This window comes from Drosophila ananassae, chromosome XR (assembly GCF_017639315.1).
Source record: "Drosophila ananassae strain 14024-0371.13 chromosome XR, ASM1763931v2, whole genome shotgun sequence".
In the NCBI taxonomy this organism is placed as follows: domain Eukaryota; kingdom Metazoa; phylum Arthropoda; class Insecta; order Diptera; family Drosophilidae; genus Drosophila; species Drosophila ananassae.
The window spans coordinates 3,586,521-3,613,970 of NC_057932.1; the positions used below are offsets into that span (position 1 = coordinate 3,586,521).

General features: G+C 38.8%; 1 protein-coding gene across 8 annotated transcripts in view; it reads left to right on the forward strand.

The window, feature by feature from the left end:
* LOC6502589 (rho GTPase-activating protein 26) overlaps positions 1–27,450 on the forward strand; it is a 323,527-nt gene that overhangs the window by 41,409 nt on the left and 254,668 nt on the right. For 7 of the 8 annotated variants that reach the window (XM_044717279.1, XM_044717277.1, XM_044717278.1 and 4 more), the window contains 2 exons: positions 26,684–26,841; positions 26,931–27,182. In XM_044717279.1, the coding sequence (XP_044573214.1) occupies positions 26,684–26,841; positions 26,931–27,182 (410 nt within the window). The remainder of the gene's footprint in view (positions 1–26,683; positions 26,842–26,930; positions 27,183–27,450) is intronic. The other variant, XM_032456121.2, reaches the window with a different exon arrangement.

A 27,450-nucleotide genomic window follows, 5' to 3' on the forward strand; every position in this document is an offset into this window, starting at 1 on the left:
AACCTAACCTAACCTAATATTAATATTTGTTTGTATGTTTGTCTCCGAATTCGCTTAGGTCGGCACCATCTAAAATGGATGAACTTAAAATATTAAATTTTTCTATGGTTAGGCCCATAAGAATGTTCACTGTTCTGTAATGATGATTCTTTTTTTACTTATATGATTTCTTACAAGTGTGTTTCTTAATTTCTGACCGGTTCTGATTAAATCTTAACTGCTCCCAATCATTAAAGTGAGAGCCGTACCAATTAACTTACTACTTCTAGTAGACCTGTGGTGGAACTTAAGGGTGGTCACCAACTTGCGAATATGTCTAAGGTCCGTTGCTATAACTGGTGTTCTGTGGTCGTCTGTGAATGTCTTCGTCATTGCTTCTGTCTGGTCTGTGTAGTCCTCGTAGGTCGTCATGTTCTTTGCGTGTTGTAGGTATCCGTAATTCTCCCAAATAACAATATCATTGTCTTCTATCGGGATATATTCCGCGTTCGTGTAATCGTTTAGTTTTAATTTCGCGACCGTCTTAATAGCCGTTAATATGAAACTGAAAAAATATTTCTGTAACTTAGAAAGAATAAAGAAAGGAACAAAGAGGTAGGTCAAAATCTTTATTTGATTGCTCTCTAGCTTCAAAAATCATGCTATTTCAGCCAGGGTGCTATGAAATCTCTCTACTTGGCCGTTTGAAGTGTTCTGTAGAGGTGGTGCGTTAGAAACGGTTGTAATGGGTAACGAACTAGTAGGCTGGATGTTAAACTCCCGCTATGGCCCGCTCGTTCGATGGTTCCGGCTCTGGCTCGGCGGTGGCGTGGTGTAAGGGGTTTTGGCCAATCACGGGTGCTTTATCAGGACTTATTATTATTTAATTTAAATAGACGTGCGAAAGAAATGACGAAATAAGCTACCGGATGAGCTTTGACCGAAAACTGTGCGTCGAAATGACCGAAAACTGTGACCGAAAAACGGCGTTTTTCGACTATTCAACCGTTATTTTCTCAAAAACCTGACGTGATGGCGACCAACTGACCACGGATTCGGATTCAGCGACCCCAAATCCATATAGGAGGTATGGTCTGATCTCTGATTTTTTTTTTTTTTTTTTTTTTGTGGAGCTGTGTAATAGAAGGTAAAGGGTAAAAATGGTAAAAAGTGAACACTTATCATAGTTCTAAAAATATTTATCAATTGGGTTACTTCAAAGAAGAACTATTTATAGTTTAAGCAAACTCACTCTTTTTTTTTCCTGCATTCACCGTCGAAAGCTTTCGCTGGTTGCTGCGCTGTGAAAAATAATTATCACACCAAACAAAACAAAATATACCAAAAAATAATAATTCTTTTCCCTAGTTTCCACTTTTTTCTCTACGTTTACAATAAAACTTAAAAATAAGCTTTTTAAAATTACATTATGAATTCTTATGCTATCCCTCTCAGTTCTTTCTCTAGAGTTCAATGAACCCTCTGGGGGACATTTGGGAGCTATGCTCTATCGCACCTTCACTAACGAGATGATCCACCTCGTGCTATCACCTATTTCGCTTTAGCGATCAAAACTGCAACGGGGCTCTCGCACTGATTCAGTCCGTCTCGCTCACTCCTTCATACCAACTTGTTCAGGAGAATGGATTTTATGGTCTCGGATTTTAGGGATTTCTCGTTATCGCAGTAGATCGTTTTCGCAGATCGTTAGATCGCAGTAGATTGGAAATAAATTCGCTTTTTGCATTATTGGAGTTTTTACGTCCACAATAGCCCTTAACGCAATCACCTGTACTGTGGTGAATTTCGAGAATTTGTCCACACACGTAAGGAAAAGAGTTCCGTCTGTGGAAAAAATGTCAATGTGCAGAATTTTCCCCACAGAAGTAGGTATAGGTGTTTGTGCTACTGCTTGTTTCGATAGGTGGCGTTTTTACTTTGCCATGGAACAGATTTTGCAGTTTGATGCTACATTTGTTGCTAGCCGGAACATTTTTGGAAAAAAATAGTCCCTTAGGACTTGTTCACGTTTTCCTGGGCTGCTTGATGCGCTCTATTGTGTTCGGTTACCATGATTTCTTTCTGTTCGGTTCCGTCCGTTATGTCCTGTACAAAGCTTTTTGAAAGTCTGAACGTAGTGTTCGGGAATAGCTCCACGAGTTTGAGTTCAATTATTATTTGATTCCTGAAACAGTTAACCGGGGTGTCCGTTGTGGCTATGGTATACGTTAGCGATTCCTCGCTATATACACTGACGAGCAAAACTGTTACACGAGTTCATTGTTGCAACTTCAAAGGTCTGTAACTTTTTTTCTAATGCACGCATTTTAAAAATCTTAGTCTTGTTTTATTGGTTATGTCATATACTATTATTAAGCAATATTGAAAACCATTTGTTATAAGTTAAAGAAAATGACACGCCAAACTGTAAAAATAGTCAAATGTTACAGTTTTGCACTCTAGTTATTTTTTTAACAAATATTTTTTTTAATGATTTTTTAATAATGAGTCCACTCATAATGAGTAATGAGTGAGTTTTAATAATGAGTCGTTGTCTTGCTGAAAAACGCATTTTTCGACCGAAAGACCCATATTCCCAATAACTTTTGGAAGATTTTCTTGCAATATGGCTAGATATTGCTTCTTTCGCATAATTCCATCGATTAGCACCAAGGGACCAACTCCATTTGAGTGACATATGCAACATAACCAATGACATAACCAATAAAACAAGACTAAGATTTTTAAAATGCGTGCATTAGAAAAAAAGTTACAGACCTTTGAAGTTGCAACAATGAACTCGTGTTACAGTTTTGCTCGTCAGTGTATATCAGAGTCCCGTTCTTCCTCTAAAGCGTTAACGTTTTGACAACGGGACAACGCGTCAACGACAACATTTTCCTTGTCAGATGTATAAATCACCTTTGCACCGTGGTCGTCAATAATTTCCAGCGCTTTAGTTTATCGTTAGGATTTTTATCAGAGACGGCGTAAGTGAGTGGCTGGTGGTCGGTAAAGATCTGTAAATTTCTTACTCAATTGCTTGATGGCCCTGACTTTTTCGGGTGATGTCCGTAAGCCCCCTTGCGTCACTATGAATCCCAAATATTCAACGCTCTTTTTGAAGAACTTTGATTTTTCTTGAGATATTCTCATACCTGCTTAGGAAAGTTTTCCTAGGACCCATTTTATGTCAATAAGATGGTATTCTTTCGTCTTTGAGTATATTATGACATCGTCGACATAAACAAAGCATATCTTTGAAATTCCATATCGTAGGCCATCGTCGATAGCTCTTTGGAAAATCCTTTGAGCATTTAGTCCAAATGGCAATCTACAGAATTCATATTTACCATTGTTTATTGAGAAAGCCGTCTTCTGTCGGTCTCTCTCTGTCAGCTCTATTTGGTGGAAGCCGGCTTTAAGGACTTGTGTTGTAATAAACTTTGACTCGCCCAGGTTCGACAATATTGTCGTAATCGCAGGGATAGGGTATCTATCGTCTACGGATATTTTGTTTAGTTTTCTAAAGTCGATAACGAGTCGCTTCTTCTTGACCCCATTTTGGTCGGTTCCTTTTTTGTCAACAACCCACGTTGGGTTATTATAAGGAGACTTGGATGGCCTTATTACGCCGTCCGCTAAAAGTTGTTTAACCTCTGCGTTGACGAACTCGGTTTCACCCATGGGGTGCGGGTTCGACTTTAAGTACACCGCCTCCCCATCTGTTTTAATTGTAGCAACAGTATTTATATTGAAAGGAAGTGCTTCGTCTGGATGAGCGAAGGTTTTGTAATTTTTCCCATTTTGTCAAAGGCAGCTTTTACTGCGGGGGAAACGTCCTCGTCATCTATTTTGATAAAGTTGATATTTTCTGCCTTGGCGAACTGGATCTTTTCGGATCCATTATTAGTGTGGAAAATATTTGCAGTAAAATCGAGTTTCGCATTCACTTGTTTAAGCAAGTCGAGACCAATAATACCGTCAAAATCTTTCAGAACTTTGATAATGAAAAATGGTTATTTATCATTGAATGTTGAAGCAAAACTTTTTTTTTCGATTTTTGTAAAGCGGTGGATTGACTACGTTAAAGGGGGTGTCCACAGCCGCGACGCCTTTCAGCCCCGGGAGTGGACTAATATAATTTTTTGAGGTACCTGTATCGATTAAAAGCTTTATTTCCCTTCCTGCCAGCGTACATGTAATATACGGGAGTAAGGAGTTTATCCTAAAAAATTAATACAGTCCTCTGCGTCCATGTCATTCTCTATTTCTGTGGCGCATGCTTGCGCAACGAAATCGTAGTCTTCTTCGCCGGACTGTTCCTCGGGCATGAAGTTGATTTTCTTTTGGGTCTTTGTCGATTGCTCTGCTACCCATGCCGAAGGCTGTCTATAAAGAGATGAGGTATCCACATCCATTGGCTCCGCCCTTGCTTGTTTCTGGGTGTTTCCCGTATTACTATGTGGTCTTTGTTTAAAAGAACCGGGTTGATTACTGCCTCCTTTTTGAGGTCTGGCAAAGTAAGGGGTCTTTTGCATTGTCCCCAAATTTCGACTTTGTCCCTGGTCTGTGGACCAATTCTTCCAACCCGCTTGTCGCTGGTTGTTTGGTTTACTCACTTTTTCCTCGCTGTGTCCAGCAAAACTAGCCGCAAAATCACTTTTTTGCTCGATTCGGCTTCTTGGGCCAAAGCCAATGCCGATGGCAAATCTTGCGGTTGCGCGGGAAATACGGCCATTTTTATTGATTTTTTTTAGGCCGGATATGAACGCATGCAGGGCGTCGTTCCTGAATTTTTGGCAAAATAATCTTATTTGCCAAAATTCATAGGGATCGGCCAACTATGTATGTCCAATAACATATAACTGAACGATTGGAAATGGCACAACTACAAGGGTATATCAACTTCGGCTTAGCCCGAAGTTGGCTTTCCTTTTTTGTATATATATATAATTAGATCTAAGGATTTGTCTCTATAATTAGTTAGTAAGTGGGCTGGATAGTTGGTGCATTTTTTGGACGTAGTTTGTTTCCGATTGGGCAAATTAAGTGCGCGAGGTTGTTGTTTAGAACATAAATTTTTATACCCTTGCAGAGGGTATTATAATTTTGGTCAAAAGTGTGCAACGCAGTGAAGGAGACATCTCCGACCCTATAAAGTGTATATATTCTTGATCAGGATCACCTCCTGAGTCGATATGAGCATTTTTTGGACGTAGTTTGTTTCCGATTGGGCAAATTAAGTGCGCGAGGTTGTTGTTTAGAACATAAATTTTTATACCCTTGCAGAGGGTATTATAATTTTGGTCAAAAGTGTGCAACGCAGTGAAGGAGACATCTCCGACCCTATAAAGTGTATATATTCTTGATCAGGATCACCTCCTGAGTCGATATGAGCATGTCCGTCTGTCCGTCTGTCCGTCTGTCTGTCTGTCTGTCTGTCTGTGGTTTCTACGCAAACTAGTCTCTCAGTTTTAGAGCTATCGAGTTGAAACTTTGCACACATCCTTTTGCAGGTAGTATATAAGTCGGAACGGCCGGGATCGGTCGACTATATCCTATAGCTGCCATATAACTGATTGATCGGAAATGCCATAACTTTGATGTTTTTTAAGTTAGAAAGATGGGACTTGGTGCAGATTCCATTTTGGGCAAAGTAATCTTATTTGACAAATTTCATAGCGATCGGCCAAATATATCCAATAGCCGCCATATAACTGAACGATCAGAAATGGCACAACTGCAAGGGTATATCAACTCCGGCTCCGCCCGAAGTTAGCTTTCCTTTCTTGTTAAATGATATTTAAGTAATGTCTTACATAACGAATGGAGTGCTGTATTGCTATGTACAGTATTGTTTACTTTTTTAATCGGACATAAAATTGCAGAGTTATTGCTATCGGCTATTGCTATAGTGCTATTGGGCAATATGGGGAAATTTGGAAAGCCCCATTTCGACGGGGTAAGGGTAAGTGTAACTAAAATTTTAAATGTTTTAAATGAGAGTTAAAAATATTGGTGATCACAGAATGGTGCATTTTATTCTTATCGGACATAAATTGGCAAAGTTATGGCTATCGGAAGGGGGATGACTAGTCATACCGCAGCGTTTTAATCTGTGGGTCTTTATGCTCGGTATAAACTTAAATCAAACGAATATATACAAAATTTGACTTTGTGTAGACATTTTAAAAAAAGTTTAGAATTTTGGGTATAAAACTATGTGTACGTTACAAATTTAATTCAGTCATTTTATTTAATTTTGAGTTGTGTGACGGTGGAGGTAGGGGATTTGTGATACGCGTAAGATACTGCAGTTAGCTGTTCGTGTGCTGCATATGCAGTTCAAATGAACTGGGATAAATGAAAATTTGCAAACCATTTCTCCAATTTGTAGTAAGTTTACTAGATTCTTGTTTATTCCGTGCATTTGGTTATCCAGATTAAAACGCTGATAATTTATTTCGTTTCACAAAATCGAGTCACCCGGACTCGTGGAGGAAGTGTAATTTCTGTACCAGTGAACAGTTTCTGTTTAAGTGAAAAACTTGACAAACTCTTTTTATTTGGAAATTTTTTTAAAAATTTGTCTTGAATAAATTTTGAAAATTGGTGGATCGAAATGGTTAAGATACCAATCGAAGCTTATTCGGAAGCAGAATATTTTGTCTGGTGACACCAATGTCCACAATATCACCAAATCAAAAGTTTTTTTCTTTCATTTTGTATATTAGTCATTCACATCGAACGTACACAGAAATATGTAATTTCTTGGTTATATATAGTGTCTTCACGCCCTAGATGCGTGTCGCCATTGCTATTGTGATTATAAAAACTTTGGAAAAAGTCTCTAACTTCTATTTTCAAAAAGTTGTGTAACTTTCGGTCGTTCATGTTAGCTGTAGGATATAGCCAACCGACCCTGGACGTTCCAGCTTATTTACTGCGTGCAATTACTGCTTATTGTTGGCACCTAGTGCCAAGACCTACTACCCTATATGCACACTTAGTAATTTGATCCAATCAAGATGCATCAGCAGGTCAGAATATACAAGCATCAGACCCACTAGCCTATTTGTACACCTAGTAATAAATAAGCGATAAGCATAAAACAATATCCAACTTTCTTACCCGGCACTAGTCGACGGCGCCGGAAGCAGAATAAGCATTATCAGCGGGAAGAATGACCGACTGACCGAAGCAAACAAAAACCAGCCAGCTAAGCCGAAATGCGTGTGCAAGCAGTACATGAACAAACAATCTGAGTCAGCAGATTCAGAGGTGGGTGACCTTGGCATTAACATTAGTTTTAGCACGTCCATAACATTGACCTTTCTTAGATTTAATGATGTATGATTTAGCATCTTATATAAGAGTTGTTCTTCTGAAATAAAGATAGTTGCGAAATCAGAGCGAATCGTCTCGTTACTCAGTGTCTGAACCACGGCACTTAAAATCAACCTACTTCGAGTGATCCTGTGTAAAACGGTTCACAAGTAGGACTCTCTGAAAGCTATCTACTTTGCGTGGCTCCAGTGTTAGCGGACCACCAACCTACTGCGATTGGTTCCTGTGTAAACGGACCACAAGTAAAACCCGCGGCATACCAGTCTACTTCAAGTGTTGCTCCCGTGAATCGGACCACGAGTAGGACCGACCGATACGGAATCAGTCGAACCACTATACCACCTGCACTTGAGGAGAACCAGCCCAGGACTTCAAGTACCCCACATCAACTCCAGCCTGATCACAGCAAGCACCTGGTCAACCGAGCAGTCTCTTGCAGAATCCAGGTAAATTAGTCAGATGTTATGCATTCTTTGACTACAACTCCGGGACTTACCGTTATTCCCGCGAGTTCAAGTTTGACGTAGTGGCCGCAAGGAACGCTTTACGGACGAACCTTTGGTGACCCCGACGATATCCTTTCTTCGATGTTCACAACCTGAACACAAGCCGCAACGCAATTTTAACTCATCGAAAAGAAATAAAAAAAAGGAGTACATCGCAACCATGGGATCAGAATCAGACCCCATAATCCAAATGCTCATTAATGAGCAAACTGAATGCAACATAGCCATCCAAAGGCTAATAAGAAACTTCACTAAGGACTCCGCAGAGCGTAAACTCAAGCTCCATGAGCTAGCACTAAGTCTGGAAAATGAATATTTCACAAAGGCCAAAGCGCTAGAAGAGCTTGTGTGAAAAATATGAAGCAATATTTTCGGATGGAATCCCATCAGTGTCAGGCCCGTTACAAAGGCCTCGGAAAACAGGCGAAAATCTCGAGCCAAAGGCACAATCATCACGAGGAAACGAAGGAGAAGACCTTCGATTAAAATCATTAAAACGAAGACATGAAGGACGATTAGACGATATGGAAGACTTTCTGTGCAACCGCACCGAAGGACGTGAAGTGTCCACACACGTCAGACAACACATTAAGGAGCTATGGAAGGAAATTGTCACGGGATACCATGATCTCATCGACCTGGAGCCAGCTATAAAAAATGATGGACACATCGATGACAGATTTCAGGTGGTACGAGCAGACTACTTTTCGTTTCTGAGTGAAAAATTCCAATCGACTTCAGCATCAACACAAAAACCCGCGATCGCACCTCCGTTTGTAATACCACCAGTAGAAATTCCAAAGTTTGATGGAGACTACCGACATTGGCTACGATTCTACGAAATTTTTACGGAATGCATCCGTCATTTTCCGTCATTTGGCGAGTCATGTAACAGGTGAAGCAAAAAACCTAATCTCAACGTCAATTGGCGGACAGACCAGTTACCAGGATGCCTGGCATTGACTAAAAAATCGATACCAAAATTAATGGCTGTTGATTAAATCCGCGATCCAAGAGCTTTTCGGACACTCCAGAACAAATGTATCAGCGGACCAGCAGCGCAGCCTACATGATACCGTGCTCCGAACGATCGCCACTGTCAACGCACTCAAGGTGTCAACAGACAACTGGGAGTCAATCTTGATACACATCATTAAGGAAAGATTGGACCCACACACGCTGTCATCTCTCGAACTAGCCGTCACCGATCCAACCAATCGACAATCTCTGAAGCAGATTTAGAAAAATTTTTGGGCGTCAGGCAACCAGTCAAATAACAATGCAGAAAAATACGTCGGCTGCTCCACTTAGATCCTGTTCATCACGATTGGTGGGTTCAGCCACAGCCCTGCTTACAGATAAGCCCACCGTGCTGTTACCAACCGCCCAAGTAGCAATACATGGACCAACCGGAACCCCTCAGCAATGCCGCACACTCCTAGATTCTGGATAACAGATTAACACAATCACCAGAAGGATGGCTGACACACTTGGACTACAATTGGAGCCATCAACCCTGAACATCGCTGCACTGGGATGAACAACTAAAAAATCACGAAAAAAGGCTGTGACCCTATCATATTAACCACTGACTTCGAAGATCAAATCAACGTCGTTGTACTACCGGAAATAATGCCTAATCAACCATCCCACCCTACTCAAGCGCCAAGAAATATTTCACCTCAGTTGCGCTTAGCCGATCCTGAATTAACGCAGCCCGAGAACTACTAAAAAATACCGCGCTTGGATGGATTGTGATGGGGCCAGTGGCAGAACAAGTCGTCGGTAATACGCAAGAAGCAAAGTCAAGAGAGGACCAAGAGTCCTGGATGCGCACTGACCAACCAGAAAAAAGGTCTACTTCATGGGATGCCCAAGGAGAATGGTTACGAGGGCGCGCAACAAGGCGAAGGAGACAACAGGTCGGATAGAGTTATCGTTGGTTCACTGAGACGGTCCAACAACAACGCACCGCCCCTATTATTGAGTACCTCAATGGGGGGGGGAGAATGTTGGCACCTAGTGCCAAGACCTACTACCCAATCAAGATGCATCAGCAGGTCACAATATACAAGCATCAGACCTACTAGCCTATTAATAATGTAACGATAAGCATAAGCCAATATCCAACCTACTAACCCGGCACTAGTCGATGGCACCGGAAGCAGATTCAGCACTATCAGCGGGAAGAATGACCGACTGACCGAAGCAAGCAAAAACCAGCCAGCTAAGCCGAAATGCGTGTGCAAGCAGTACATGAACAAACAATCTGAGTCAGCAGATTCAGAGGTGGGTGACCCTGGCATTAACATTAGTTTTAGCACGTCCATAACATTGACCTTTCTTAGATTTAATGATGTAATGAAGAGTTGTTCTTCTGAAATAAAGACAGTTGCGAGATCAGCGTCAATCGTCTCGTTACTCAGTGTTGAAACTACGGCACTTAAAATTGACCTAATTCATGTGATCCTGTGTAAAACGATTTACAAAGTAGGACTCTCTAAAATCTATCTACTTTGCGTGGCTCCAGTGTAAACGGACCACAAATAGAATCCGCGGCATACCAGTCTACTTCAAGTGTTGCTCCTGTGAAACGGACCACAAGTAGACCCCGCATTACCATCTACTTCGATTGTTGCTCCCGTGAAACGGACTACGAGGAGATCCCGCGGTATACCAGTCTATTTCGAGTGTTGCTCCCGTGAAACGGACCACCAGTAGACCCCGCGTTACCTAACCTACTTCGAGTGTTGCTCCCGTGAAACGTACCGCCAGTAGGACCGGCCAATAAGGAATCAGCCGAACCACCATACCTCCGGTATTTGAGGAAAACCAGCCCAGGACTTCAAGCACCCCACATCAACTCCAACCCGAGCAGTCCCTTGCAGAATCCAGGAAAATTTAGTCAGACTATTTACGTTCTTTGACTACGACTCCGGGAGCTACCGCTACTCCCGCGAGTTCAAGTTCACCGCAATGGTACGAAAATGCGCAAAGCTGTTTTTTTGCCGTGAAATTTTTTGATTATTTTATTTTATAAACCAATGCCAAAAAACAATACATTTTTTGCATAAGGTATATATATTCTGCATCAGCATCACAATTATTATCGATCGATTATAAACGCGTAGATCGCAGAGACTATATGATATAGAGCTATAAGATTTAGGAAAAGTGTGGTATTACAAACGCACGTTAAGTTTTTTTTGGCAACTTTTTTCCACGCTTCCAACTTTTTGAATTGTTCTTTATCTATTTGATTTATTCCTTAGAAAACAACATTTTATATAGAACGCAAGCGTCTGGGTTGAGGAGAAGAGTATCGGTTATAAAATATTAGGGCTATAATCTCGACTATAGAAATATTTTCGTGTTTTATTTTCGATTCTGATGTTCCTACATGAGAAAGAAATGAGTGAAAGATAAAGATGCTGTCAATGCGAATTGTCCTTCAATGAACCTAAGTACATGAATTTCTCTACAGGGATAAAATCTAAAATATTGATCTTACATGCGCATTGGGTGAGAAAAATTGTATGACTATCATAAAATTTTAATTTTTTTTTGTTAAGTCATAAAATTAAGAATAAAATAAAAAAAATTATATTATATATTATTATAAAATAATTAAAATAAAATAAGATTAAAAAAATCACCTTTATCTTGTACGTTGAACTTACCTCCATTTCTGAGTTTACTGCCAAAGTACTGGACGCTAGCAAATTGCATACCTGATTTTCATTGAGGCAAAGAAACTCACGGCTAGATAGTGTTATCATTGCTGCTCTGGATATGCGGCTAGACATCATTTCGTTCATCTCAAGAAGTTCGTACGCGTGACGTCCTTCAAACAATATATTAAATGCGGAAAAATTATTATAAATTTGGCTATCTATAACGTTCCAGCAATGCTCAAGAAGCTCCGTTATTTCTAAGTAAGATGCAGCTCTAAGCACTTCGATGATGTCAAGTATGCATATTTTTCCCATTTCAGAAACCATCCATTGATAAATTTGACTGAAACTATTCGAAGACAATTGGCGTGTGGAAATTGTAATAATAGTTTTTTCCAAATTTTTAATCATTCGTTTTGAATAAAGATTTAATATAATTGAGTGACACATAAAAGAATGACCCTTAATAGAGACGATAGAATCAGTGTATTTATTGGATTGAATGTAGTGCACTAAAACAGTGGATGGTAAAACTGTGTGCCTCAATAAAATAATTTTTCCTTCTTTATTTCGTTTAACATTTATATTAACTAAACGTTTTCCCACCTTAGCAAATACATTACATTGGTCTTCAAGTTTTAAATTAGTCCTTTAGTAAAAAAAAAATTGAATTTAATGAAATCACTAGATTAGTTTGATTAGTATATCTTACATGCGGAAGTGTGCTGGACGTGGTTCGCTTGGGACTGTGGTTAAATAGGGTCGAGTTTTATACATTTTGCTATAGCTGAATATAATATAACTTTGCTCACAATGATTTTATGAATACGAAATTGTATCTATAGGTTGCTTTGTTATGACTTAAAATAATTTCACGTACTCTAGTGTAATAATATATGTTTATATATCGTAATTTTCAATCGCAACATTCCACCCCTATGACTGATTTTATGGCAAAGCAAGAAAGGAAATCTAACTTTTGGCGTATATATGTATTTTGTATGATAAGAATTTTAGAATAGATATTTAAAATAGATTCAAATAATAGCAAAAATTGATGATGCAATAGGAAAACTAAGAGGAATATTCTGGGAATATGACAAACTACACCGGCTAATGAGTAGGAGACTACAATTCCTAATTCTTCAATTCAAGCATTGATAGGTATTTGACAATATTAATAAAACTGTAAAGAACTAAGTAGCTACCTTGCAAAACTGAAATTTATGTCACCGCCTTTTCAGGCTGTAATGTCAACTAAGGAGCTACCTTGCAGAACTGAAATTCATGTCACCGCCTCAGGCCGTAATGTCAAATATTGTTCGAAAAACAAAAAAAAATTCAATAAAAAAAACTAAGTAGGCGAAGTAATTCTGCCGGCCCTCTGCTGCTGCTAGAGTTCGCAATTACGAATATTCGATATTCGTTATTAATCACTAATATTTTTTTGTCATTCTAAATATTTTTTCTAATATTTCTATATATATTTTTTAAATGGGGATTCTTAATAATTAAGATTGTTTTAAACATGCAAAATGTAGAGGAATTTTATTGTCTGTCACAAACTACGCGCGATTTCTTGATAGCTTAGAGGCTTGCATATCGGTCCAGTATACAAAAGCACTAAGGTTCAAATTCCAGTGTGGTTAAGTATTTATCAATATTGTTTGCAATATTAATAATGTAATGTTACCTAACATATGCTGGGTCACTATAGTGATTTACTATTGCAATTATAAGTAGTTTGAAAATCTTACATTTAAAATTTTTAACTGTTAAAAAGACATTACTTTATTCAATATGCTGTGAGTGAAGTCATGCAGGTTCCTACTACATCACCATTAATGAGGTGTTATAGCAAAATCACACCCACATCGTTTTGTTATCGAGGGTATGTAAAAGTCTGCTATGATACGAAGGAAGGTGAAGACTTCCATCCCAGTTGAGTTCCCTAAGAACAATTAATAAGAAATATTTTTGTTCAGATTCAATTGGGTATTTATGACCCTCTAATGGGCACTGGGCAAACACGACCAATCGGGCCATGACACGACCCGATATTCATTATCGGACAGCCCCAAGATATATATGTATAAGCTTTCCAATTTATAAGCTGAGCAATTTTTAATAAAGCCGAGATCACCGTTAGCTTTATTAACCATCAAAAAGATGTGATTGGTTGTGCTAACAGGACACGAAGATCATTAGAAACATGGATTACAACACATGGAAAGGGTTGGATCTATAAAATTACATAACTTTGCAATTGGATCTAAGCTAAGCAGCCACCAGAAAAGCCGATCTGTCTCCCAGTTTCGCATGCACTTTGTTGTCATTTGTAGAGCATGCGCTTTTGGGAGCTTTAGAAGAGCTTCTGCTCCAAAGCTCTAGTTCTTACTTGCATATTTTGGAGTTGTTATTGACAGGCCGCTATTTTGTAACATTGCGCGGAATTAACTCTCAATAAATTATAAACCGAAATTGAAATTATTTTCATTCGGTCGCTATCAAAAAGATGGTTACATTTTGGTGACCTCGACGTGCCCGAAGTTCAATCAGTTTAATTGCCTCAGAAACTGAAAAACCTTCGTGATACTAAATACAAACAAAAACAAACGTTTCTTGGTTTACGTTTTGCATCACTCGCGCTGGAAATTTACGGGATGGAAGCTGGATGTAAAACTATTCGATCTGCTGCCGCAAGTCGGGAAAGGATGCTGCGGAGAAGAGCAGAAGTGACCTACAAGGAGATGGAGGCGCTGCATCATAAGGTGAATGCTGCAGCGCGGAATGAGGATTGCACCATTAGGTGCTGGGGTCAGTGGAGAAGCGTTGGCGTGAGCGGTTCACTGCGCTACAAGAAGAGTTGGAGGAGCTTAATTTCAGCGAGATCGGGAGTAAGCTGAATTGGAGATTCTCGCAGCTGGCGACTGATGTGCAGGTGGATATTCAGGTGGAGGTTGCCAAGCGATCCATGAGAATCACTGCCCACTCCACACTCGACGGTGCCGGTGTCTTATTTCGATGCCATCATTCAGCGTCGGCTATGCCAAGTGACCGGATTTCTGTGCCTTTTTAAGACCACGATTGACAGCCATCCTCACCTAACGAAAATGGAGAAGCTCCGGTGGCTCATTTCATGCCTGCGGGAGTCAGCCTTGGAGACGGTGAGAGCGCTGGAAATTACTGACGCGAACTACGATATGGCCCTTGCCCTATTGCGTAATCGTTTTAGTAATTTAAATTTTAATTTTCCAGTCTCACATCAATGAGATGAACGACAGCCTTCCGTCTTGGGAGACCATGGCACGATTCTTGGAGCAAAGGTGCCGGACCACTTTTGCGTCCACTTTTTCTTTGGCTGCGTATCCACCAGCTAACGAAGTGGTTTAATGTTGATGAAGTCTTATCACTCTTTCTTGATACAAATTTGAGTAAACATCAATATTTGCTTATTCGTAGTTTTGTTTATTGTAAGACTTCTTTCAACTTAATACTGAGATACGTAAAACTTCTGGCGGGGATTACGAATGGGGATTATTTAGGGATTGCATTTTAAACAACGTTTGTATTAAAATGTTAAATATTTAATTTAGTATTGGAAAAAAAAAATCATTTTTTGAAAAGTCGCGCCATTCGTTTGTATGGAAGCTATACGATACGATTTTTTTTACAGTGGGTTTAAAATATTTTTATATATTTTTGGACAAAATTTCATTGCGATATCGCCACTAGAAATATTTTTGGCGGCGGCTCCATACAAGCCCAACCATTGTGCAGCGTTTTCTTCGAATTTTTTGCGAAATGGTCACGAAGACCGAATGCAGTGTGAGACATGTGCATTATCGTGACACAAAAACCAACATTTGTTGGCCCAAATGGGTTTCACAGATCTTTCTGATATTCCGATCAGTAAGGTGTCTAACAGTCAACCGACGATTTTGCGCACTTATATTTCCACTTCATTGACGTGTTGGTTATCTGTTGACGTTTTTTTTTGTACCTCTTATAAACATTTTTTGGTGACATGGTAAAATCACCCCACCAAAGGCCTTCCGCAACATTCTCAAAGATTCCGCAGCCCACATTTCATTCCGCAAACAAAATTTGATGGCACTTCTTAAATCAGACATTGTAAAAATCGAAAATACGCTCTTGGTCGTTTGGAAAACAAAAGCGTAAATATATTAATAATAATGACATTGACATAAAATTTTGCCTAGATGTCATTAACAGTCCTGCCAATTGTTAGGCCCGCGAAGCTTGAATTGAAAATTCATCTTACTTTGTGCCCACAGTAGTATTTTTTCCGCTCGTTACAAAACGGTCAGCGAATGAGCAGAGAAAATACTCAAAAATGGCTCTCGGAGAACGGTTCTCCGCGGACTTTTTGCTTAAATGCTCAAAAAATATTATTTGAGTTTTATCTGTGAAGTAATCCGTGAAGCCAATTACCAGTATTATGGTCCAAATAATCTTGATTTTTGCAACACAATAACTCGACGTATATCGTTTCGCAACCACCGTATTCTCTTAACATGGCTCCTTGTGAGTTATTTCTTTTGCCAAAACTAACGCATTTATAATATAAAGAAAAATTTAGGGAGGAGTAACTAGCTACTTCGTCTCCGACAGTTGATATTGCTATTAATATTAATTTATATGTATTTACATTTTATAGGAAGGATTATTACATAAGATGCTTGTGATCAAATTGGGTGTATAATTTTAATGCGGCTAAGAAGAGTAATAGCAAATTTGAGTTGGTGGTTGATTGGTCTTTCCAGAACTTTGACCTTTTCTCACCCGGAGGATCCATATCATCCCACTTTTGAGGCATTATTCGAAATCCATACTTTAATTGACCTTAAGACTTGACTTATTTCTATTAAAGTTCGTTTCTTCAGTAAGGCTGACTTTATGAAAGTAAAAAATCTAATTTTGGAATTTTGTTGGTCCGATCTACTGGAATGTGAAGATATAAACATTGCCTTACATAAATTTTATTACCTTTAAATTTATTTTTCGACGCTTGCGTTCCGAGGAACTTTGTAAATACTTAGCGCAAACATGTATCTTTTTCTCCTCTGCTTACGTTTGATAACTCGTATGCAAACACTGGTCAGGCAATGGCCTATCTCTTTGCACAGTTTTTTCAAACAACGTATTCGCCTTGCAGCAGTTTAGCTCAGCCTTACACTTATACTATTCAATCAGTCAACCTTATATTTGGCCCATCTTTCGAACAAAATGGTGTGTTATCGGATCTTCTTTAGGTCAAGTCCGTGTATTCGCCAGGCCCTGATGGAGTACCTGGCTGTGTTATAAAGAACTGCGCTGAGGTTCTGTGCAAACCGCTCCTTAAACTCTTTAAACTATCGCTGAAGACTTCGATCTTTCCCCTTATGTGGAAGAAATCGTTCATTATTCCGCTGCATAAAAAAAGGAAACAATCCGACTCTGCAAATTACACAGTGTAACAGTGATTCTGAACTTTTGAAGTGACATAGTAGGAATTGTTTATTGGGTCGAGTATATCACAAAACCATGTTTGAAATATTTGTAACACCCTCAAAATCTTGATTTATGGTTAAAAAACCGTTTTTCGCGACTTCTTTGCGCTTAAAAATTCGTGGACGCGTTTTTTCAACCGATTTCAAAATTTTCGGTGTTTTTCAATCGTTAAATGTTGTAGCTTTTGAAAAAAAAATATATCTTTGATTTTGTTAAACAAAAGGGACAAAATTTTTACACCTGAAACTGAAGTTTTCGACTTTTATTCGTGTTTTTCGGATTTTGACGCCAGTTTTTAGGTACAATTTACAAAAATTCTGTCATTTTTGCCACATATCAATGTTGTCTCATTAGTTCTGAATAAAACGAGACAAATTTCATAAAAAAAATTATGAAAATTGGTGAAGTTATAACGCTTTTCCCAAAAAAAGTCAATTCAACCTTGCGTGCGCTCCGGAGTACCTGTGTGTATAAGACAGGAATATGCTCTTCTTCTTATAGTGCTCCCATGGTTTTATCTCGGATCTATTCCCGCAATACAGTATCCCACAGTACAGTCCCGCAGATCGTTCAGTATACGGCAGCTATAAAATATCGATCCTGCCGATCCATATGAAAATTGACACATCGAATTAGATTGCTCAAAATGGAATCCGTAGAAAGTCACTTTGTATCTTAAAAAATAACAAAGTTATGCCAATTCCGATCGTTTTATGACAGCTATAGAATATAGTCGGCCGATCCTTATGAAATCTTGGCCACATATATCATGTGTGGAAAGTCCCAACCATCTTACTTGAAAAACATCAAAGTTATGGCATTTCCGATCAATCAGTTAATTGGCAGCAAAAGGGTATAGTCGACCAATCCCTGCCGATCCGACTTATATACTACCTGCAAAAAAAGGAGGATGTGTTCAAATCAATAGCTTTAAAACTGAGAGACTAGTTTGCTTAGAAACAGACAGACAGACAGACGGACATGCTCATATCGACTCCGAAGGTGATCCTGATCAAGAATATTTATACTTTATAGGGTCGAAGATGTCTCCTTCACTGCGTTGGACACTTTTGACCAAAATTATAATACCCTCTGCAAGGGTATAAAAAGAATAAATAAGGCTATAGTCGAGTTTCTCGACTGAAAACATTTATGAACTGGCGTTTCCGAAATGGGCTGTATTTGTGGGGCTCTTTGTGCTTTTTAAAAACTTTATTTCGTTTTAGGTGGTTTTTTTTATTAAGAAAAATTTGTGTTCACTCACAAGCGTTTACCTCTACATTGCAACATCATAAGTGTTCTCGCACAGGCGGTGCTAGTTGTACCGGCAACCCAAGTTCATTAAGCGAAGTTCATTGGGTCAATTTTTAGTTGGATTCCAACACTTTTATTTCCTAGGTGGAAACATTGCCTCTCGGGAATATATTTAAAAGTTGAGTAAAAGCAATATTTGTTGTTTTTGAGTCAAAATACAAAAGACAGTTTAAAATGCTTTTCAATTTGTTCATTTGTTCAAGTGATTTGCTCTTTTAGAGTTATTTTTGACACACCCAATAAAATTTAACTCATCTCTTAAAGCTTAACCGAAAACGTAAATATTTCAAATCTAAGGGTTTTCTCTCTGAGAGAGAGCAAGCTTACTTTGTTTTTTTTTCGGTTAAGTTCTGATATAAAACTAAATGTAAAAAACGGTTTACAGTTATTTGCAAGCTCTGCTTTGCACACATCCTTCTTTTGTTTGCAGGTAGTAAATAAGTTGAAACGTCATCGACTTTATCTATTAGCTGCCGTATAACTGATTGATCGGTAGTACCATAACTTTGATGATTTGAAAGTTCGAGGGTTGGTACTTTTTTAAAAATATGTATTATTAGAAATTAATTTTATAATAAAATTTTCACAATGACCTATCAGCTACTCTATGTGTTTTAATATTCATTATATTAAAATAAATAGATATTATTATATTCACCACGAAAATAAGTGTTTTGTTGTATTGTTTTTGTATCAGATTCCAGAGCTTTTTCACTCTCAAGCTTGATGGATCCATATTACCCCACGCTTGAGGTTTCAATCGAAACCATTTCTAGTCGATATTTTGGCATACACCGATATAAATGTTACCTTAGGAAAATTTTACTATACTTTAAATCAGTGGTGGGAAAAATGCACACATGTAGATATTTAAATGTGGGCCTAAGCAGCGAAAAACAAGACCTTAACCGAAAAACAAAACTCACTTACTTACTTAAAACACATTTTTTGACCCATATGTGTTTTGGAAATATCCGTCCGCTTCAAATCGCCTCCTTCGTTTACAAGGCAACTGACCAGCTTAAAAAATAGTAAAACCAGGCTTTACAATAAAAAAACTGTTTGTAGTATTGTATTTTCAACTACACCGTGCATAACGCAAAATGTTATGTCGTCGCTGCTTTGTGACTCTGCTTTGTAACGCTGCTTTGTAATGCTGCTTTGTAACAATGCTGTGTGTTGTAACTTTGTAATCACTAATTTCTTATTTATCACATTGTAATCAGTGTTTTTAGATGCTCTTGCCATTGGCTCAGTGAGCTTAAAAAATATTTTGGTGTATTCTTTCTTTTAGATTTCTTACGATCGCAAGCATAACCAATGCTTTCTCAGCGCACGTGTCTTTCGATCCGTGTGACCCCTACTGGGTGCAATCAAGGTGGTTGCATAAATTCGATTGCTGTTGTTGTTAAGAACTTTGTGCGCGTGTGATTGGACTTTATTTAGTAACTTAGTACTTTCTAGTATTTTACATTTTGGTGTATGTATGTAAACACTCACATATGTGAAAAAAGTTATGTTTATAAAATAACGTTCACTGCGAAAAAAAAATTGTTTGTTGGATAAATTTATATTAGAAATTGGAAGTGTGTTTATTTTTATTTTTTTTTCATGTTTTATTTTTCTTTGTTTTATTTATTTTATTCTAAACAAGAAAGGAAAGCTAACTTCGGGCGGAGCCGAAGTTGATATACCCTTGCAAATAGGTAGCCGCTTATATTATATCTTATATATGTCGGATCAAATATAGTTTACCAATCCTTGTGAAAATTTCACAATCGAAATAGCAAGGTTGTGTCATTTCCGATCGTTCAGTTATATGGCAGCTGTTCGTCCATAGAGCGTTGTGCGGCTACTATGTCGAACTTGAACTCGCGGGCATAACGGTAAGTCCAGGAGTCGCAGTCAAAGAACGTGTAAAAGTTCTGACTGAATGTAACTGGATTCTTCAAGGGACTGATCGGGTTGACCAAGCGCTTGCTGTGATAGGCTTGAGTTGATGTGGGATACTTGAAGTCCTGGGTTGGTTCTCCTCAAGTACAGATGGTAAGGGGTTTCGGCTGATTCCTTATCGGCCGGTCCTACTGGTGGTCCGTTTCACGGGAGCAACACTCGAAGTAGGTTGGATCACGCGGGTCCTACTGCGGAAGCAACACTCGAAGTAGGTTGGGTAACGAAAGTTGCCAACAGCAGCTATAGGATATTATCGGCCGATCCTAATGAAATTTGGCTGATCGAATTTGATCCAAAACGGAATCAGTAAAAAGCAACTAATACTGCGGCATCAGTTCGAACTGGGGGTTCGGGGAGTGCTGTTCGGTAACTCTTAAGTCATTAGGGTTTGAATTATTGGGTCTGGTGGCCCCTTAAGCGGTAATAGAAACTGCACTCTTGGTTATGTGGCTCTAATCACCTCCACTTGCCAAGCGCCGTGTAGGTTGTCATCCTTGACTGGTACCCAATCCTTAATTGCCAAGGCAGGGCCGGTGGCACGCCATTTGGAGCGCTGCTCAACAAGGCTTAACTACTTCTTCTTCCATCGGGCCCAGAAAGACTGCTGTAGGAAAGACACACGTTGGCACCGTCCGCTGACTGACGGACCATTAGTTAAAGAATGTGCTGGCGTTAGGACATCAAGGTTAGCAGGATGGCGGATATAGCAGGATATTAGCAGCATGGCGCTAGATCTAAACTTGCTACTGGGGTAGCGTTGTATTCAAGGATTCTATATTGTTAATCATTTACTTGTGAACAACGTTTTAGGATATTTTTTGCTATTGCTACTCCTTTTTCTGCCAATCCATTGCTCTGAGAATAATTAGGGCTTGAAAACTGGAGTACTGCATTACACTCATTGGCAAAAGATCTGAACATAAAGGAATTAAATGGGCTGTTGTCACACTTTTATTTTGATGGGTTCTTCAATAATGTGTGAAACCGATTTTCCCTTAAGCTGACTAACAATCAAACTAGATCTAGTATGCGTCAAAAATAGAAAGGAAATCCTTTCCACCGTAATGAAAGATATCCATTTGAAAAGGGTATTCTAGTGTTTCGTCTTCTCCATGGGTTCCTTCGGATTTTTCCTACGAAACTTCTCACAAACTTCTCAAGCGAATATAAGCTCTTTTATCTGGGAATTCATATTTGGCCAATAATACAGTTTATGTGTTCTAGCTAATGTTTCCTCTATGCCTAAGTGAGGGTCGTGTACATGTTTTAAGATCTGCTTTTGCAATTTAGATGGGATTACTAATCTGCATAAGCGAAAAAGGAGACCATGTTCAAAGTGCAATTCTGATTTATGTTTATAGAACTCCTTAAAAAACTTATCTTACTTAAGAAAAGATGGCCATCCTTTTTCTACGAACTCGACCAACTTCTGAAAATTTTCGTCATTTGCTAAAATTCTGCGATAACAATTGTAGTTTTCTTCCGATAAGCATGCTACTCGGGTCACTGTGAGAATCACTGTAGCTAAGCCTTGAATTTCTACTTCATCCGGTAGTTGCGCTCGTGAAAGACAGTCAGCTTCTAACATATCTTTCCCTGGTGTGTATTTAATTGACATATTAGGGTATTTCAGTAGATATAGAATCATTCGTTGCAGCCTCATCGTTACTGAATCGATCTCCCGTTTTAGAAGAACTTCCAAAGGCTTGTGATTACTTTGTACTAAAAATTCCCGACCGTAAATATAATAATGAGACCTTTCGCAGGCAAAAACAATGGCTAGTAGCTCTTTTTCTATTTGAGCCCATTTTAGCTCAGTTTTTGTAAGAGTTCGCGAGGCAAAACTAACTGGGTGTCCGTTCTGTAGGATAACACATCCAAGACCATCTTTTGAAGCATCCGTTTGAATAACAATAGGCTTAGTTGCCAACTGTAGCACTGCCAACACTGGGTCACTAGTTATAGTTTTAAGTAAATCATTAAGTTCGTTTTGATGTTCTGTGGTCCATTTAAAAGGAGTGTCAAGTCTGGTAAGATTCCTAAGCTTTGCGGTTCTTGAGGACAAGTCCGGGATAAACTTAGCTAAATACTTATACAGTCCAAGAATGCGTAACACTCCAGCTTTGTAGCTTGATGTTTTAATTTTTTCAATTGCTTCCAAATGCTTTCTTTGTGGTTTAATTGTTCCTCCGGAGAGGACGTGACCCATAAACTCAACTTCCGCTCTTCTATATTGAACCTTGTCAGGGTTGAAACGTATACCATTTAGTTCTGCGCGTTTTAAAACTTTCAAAAGTGTTTCATCATGTTCTTCAAAACTTTCTCCTAAAATTCCTATGTCATCAAAGTATATAATGACATTCGGTAAGTCCCCAAAAATGTGTACCATATTCCGTTGAAACATTTCAGGAGCACTATTAATTCCAAAAGGGACTCGATTGGATTTGAATCTTCCAAAGGGAGTTATAAAAATTGTTAGGTTAGAGCTAGCTTCGTCTAATTCCATTTTCCAAAACCAGGAACTTTTCTTTCTTAATTTCTAATTTTAAATTTTCTGCTATATTAATTTGGATGCAGTTGACGTCTGCTCTAGTATCTACCTTAAATTTAATATTTACTCCATTTATTCGAAAGGTTTTCGTCCACCGTTCACCACTTCGTCTGCATTCACTTATTTTAAAGCTATAAGTTAAAACATGATCATTTGTCCTCTTTTGAAAATTTCCATTTTTACCTGACTCTAGCCAATTAATTGAAGATCCAGAGGATTGTTTGTTACCCCGTTTTTTCTGCTGCTTACAGTATCTCGCACAATGTCCCAGTTTTCCACAAACATGACATGTCGCCCCCTTGGCGCTGCACTCGACCATATAATTTGGGTTGAATATAAGCTCCCCAATTGTAGCATTTGCGAGCAACAGCATTGATTGTACTGCTCTCCAACAAAACACGTTGCTGATTTAGTAAAAGCGCGTTGTTTTCCGTAGCTACTTCATAGGCTTTGCACTCGTTTAGCACATCCTCTAGCTTCTTATTTTTTGACTCTAGAAGCTTTAGTTGTAGCTTTTTGTCGTTTTTGCCAATAATAATACGTTCCCTTAGCATCCTTTCTTCGTACTTTTGGACATAGGTACACTCAAAATCGCATGACTGTATTTGCTTGCGTAGTTGCGTTTCGAATTCAATAAAAGTCTGTCCATCTGCCTGTATAATGTTATTGAATTTATAGGTTTCCATTGTAGTATTTCGAAATGGAATACTATATCTGTCGAATGTTTTCAGTACGTCGTCCAGTGAGCGACCAACAGCTTGCACAGTTGATGATGACGGGTTTGCTGACATTGCTGCAGTTCCTAACATACTGTTTGTTTTTCCATCGTTGGGAAACATTGCATTGTAGATTCCCGTTGCTTTAGATCTCGCCAACCACAAGAATTTGGCTATCTTCTTAGGCTCTGGATCTGCATCTTTTCCATCCTGTACATAAGAAAGCTTTTTTTCCACTTTGGCCATTTTTAAAGATAGATATAACTAAAAATAAAATTTGAAGAACGATTAAATGAGCTCGCTACTCAGTGAATCAGATTCAAAAGTATAGACACTCTAGAATTCGGAGAATAACGGCCAATATTAGTTTGGTACAAATATTAGAAGTATCTTGTATGTGTTTGTCAAAATTCGCACTTTTTTATCTTGCTTATTTTCTAACCTTTTATGTAAGAGAATAACAGTCTACCTGATTGAACCCCACAATAAGATCCTGAACTTCGAGGGCGGAATCTTAGTCGCCGAATGCCAAACACGGAATCACAAAATCGGCCCCCGCAAGACTGTAAGCGCCACAAAGAATTACAAAACTGTATCTGCGCTCACCATCCCGGGTCAACTAGACACCAGAGAATAACAGCGTACCTGGTTTAACACCACAATAAGATCCTGAACTTCGAGGGCGGAATCTTAGTCGCCGAATGCCAAACACGGAATCTCAACATCGCCTCCGGGTCACCTAGTCACTAGTCGTACAGTCACTCTCGTAGATCATGGCATCATAATCATCAAAGATGCTAAAGTGACCGTGACCAAGACCGTAAACAAAATATGTCCGGGACCTACCTGTTAACGTACTGTGACAAAGTTGCACTCAACAGCACGTGGTTAATAAAAAAAATTTGAAACTAACTGATGAAACCTGGTGTATAGGTTATAACGTTTCTCAACAAGCTTAGCCCGAGTAACTTACACCACATTGGAGCCCTTAGAAAAAAATTCTTATCGGGATACCTCAAAATTCTCATCGGGAAATCGCCGACGAGTGGGTCGCCAGGACGTCGACCATTTAAAGGAGAGATTAGTAAACACACGCAGAAAGAATTTGGCAAAAGTGCCGAATTGCATACCGGATCCGGTGGTCCGCAGACGAAATGGCAAAAGTGTTGACCAAGGCAACTCCAAGGAGAATGCATTCCAAGGGAATCTCTCCGCGGACCGGCTCGCAACCTGTGCAACGAGTGATCGATGCTAGCAGAATACGGAATGCTGACATTGCAACTGGGTGACTGCGCTGCAGCCAAACGAAAGCCACCGGGGTAGTATTTTATGTTAGACTTTAATAACTCCGCAGCCATAGCTTGCGCGATATTTTTTGTATCTTGTAACGAACTGTTTTTGCTGATTGGTGCTCGCAACAAATGCCGCGACTAGCTCACAGAGTTTCTGGATCGTTCCACCGAATTTAACACAGAGTGTTTCGTTTCACAAATATCCCCTTTATTTTTATAATGGTTACAAAGGGTTAATCTCACCGGCTGCTCCTTTATCCTTTTCCCACTTGCTCCTTTACTTATCCTTGTTCGCTGGCTCGCCTATAGTCGCCGGACTTACCCTCAGAGGGTCCTTGAGCCACGGATCACAGATCCTTACACTTGCTCTTGAGGCTGTCGGACTTTCCCACGGGGGGTAAAGCCTATAATCCTAATCCATCCAAGGAAACTTTCCCGCTTGAATGTAAGACCCCCACGGGGGTCTTTCACTCAACTCTTCCAGCTTCCCTAGAAGACTCGGCCTCGATTTGCTCCATTGGCCCTACTTATATAGCGCCTGATGCGCCCGTTAATTCTTTCCAATCTCGCTTCCTGCCGTTAAACCTTCATTCTTCTATTCTCGCCGTTAGTTTCTCCACTTCCCGTCGCATTTCTATTGGCGGGATCTCTTTTTTGCCCCCCTTTGCCTCCGGTTTATATTGTTATTAAGCAGGTCATCGGACTTGGTCCAGATACCCCCGCCTAGATAGGAGATTGTTCATATTGGGTTCCAGCAACAGATTGCCAATATTGGTATCGAATAATTTTTTCGAGCCAGCAACTCTGCGCCCGATAAATCTAGTTTTCGCACCATAACCATCTTCAAAGGCGCGATCCGGGACTTCGAGCAATGCAAATAACTCTCAGACCCTGTGCTCTTGAACACGACATAAACGCAAGCACCATACGCTTCGATGCTTAATCACATCATCTTCACATCGGACTGTGATGATAGTGGATAACTACGGAACATGGCCCGCTGCGTCCTGGTAAAGTTGCAACAAATAATATCCCAATCGGAGTAAATAGCATGAGGAAAACTTTCATTCAAGGACAACTTCTCACGGCATAGCTTCAGGGGAAAAATCTTTGCCTTTGTAATAGCACCGTCAAGTGCACCGACTAGAGGATCATACAGCACCCCCGGCTTAAGAAAAAAGAATGCGCCTAGTTTGTTTCGTTGAAGGACTGAACCTTCAACGAAAATAGTAAGTGATCCGTCTCAAGATCCCAAGCGAGGAGCCTTAGCTCAATTGCTGCAATGATCAAACCTTAGAAACGACTCCCGATCCTCTTCAGGCACATCAAACAGTACCTCAGAAAAGTTGGAGCACCACTTTCTCAACCGGTATTGGTTCTTGTTGGCAACATAATGTTTGCTAGATATGTTCCAAATTCCCTCTTTATTTCCTCTTATAAAAAGTATAAATAATAATAAATAACAAATAAAAAGTATTTGTTTTGAATTTTATGTGATCAAACATACGACTTTTTATCATAGTTTACAAAAAATTTATCTCTTAGCGATAAAAAATACCGGACCGGACAACTATATACGATCCGATATATATATAATAATAGGTTGCTACTTATCTGAAAGGGTATGTCATCTTCAGCTCCGCCAGATGATAGCTTTCCTTTCTTGTTTCAAAGATACAACGTTATCTAAATAAGTTTCATAAATAAATGACGTTGTGTTGTCTTGCATACAAAAAACAATGAAATAAAAGTTCTTTTTTAGTGTTATAAAATTAAATAATAATAATCTTATTAAAAAAAAAATTATTTAATACAATACTATAATAATTTGCAGTGCTTTCCACTAGAATGAAACAACTGGCCATTTTATTGAATGACTTCAACTTTGAGTGCATAGGTAACGCGCAGACTGATGATGAGAACGTTATTTGCGAAAGCTTAAAGCGATTTTGTGCGATAATTGGAAACATTGAAGAAGAAAGGGAAAAAATGGTGAGTCAAATTATAAGATTATAAGATTCAAATTATAGATTAAGAACATTAAAAGATTTATTTTATATGCGGTTTTTTATATTTACTAGCTAACTCTTGCTGATAAACATATTATTGAGTCACTGGAAGAGTTTCGAAAAAAGCAAATTGGAGGCGTAAAAGAGAACAAAAAGAAATTTGACAAAAAAACAGAAAAATTTTGTCAGTCTCAAGAGCGTTTTTTGAATATGTCCACCAAAAAACCAGAAAATACTCTGCAAGAGGTATGTTTAACCCTCTATGACATAAGCATAGAAATAATAAATAAAACCATATTTTTCTATACGGATGTTTTTATTAAGGTAAACAAATATATATATTTTTTTTGGGAGTTTTTAATTTTTTGTGGGCACAGTTTGGGAGCAAACCGCATATGGTTACCACAGTGGCGATTTTGTAACGAAATAAAAATTTTAAACTGCAATAAAAATTTACCTTCCAAAATTTACTTCCATTGCTTGAGGCGCTTACACAAAACTAATTAAAACTTCAAAAAGTCAAAAAGGCATTATTAAACATTCACAAATATTTTTCAGAATTCCAACATATAATATTGCAAAGATAATTACT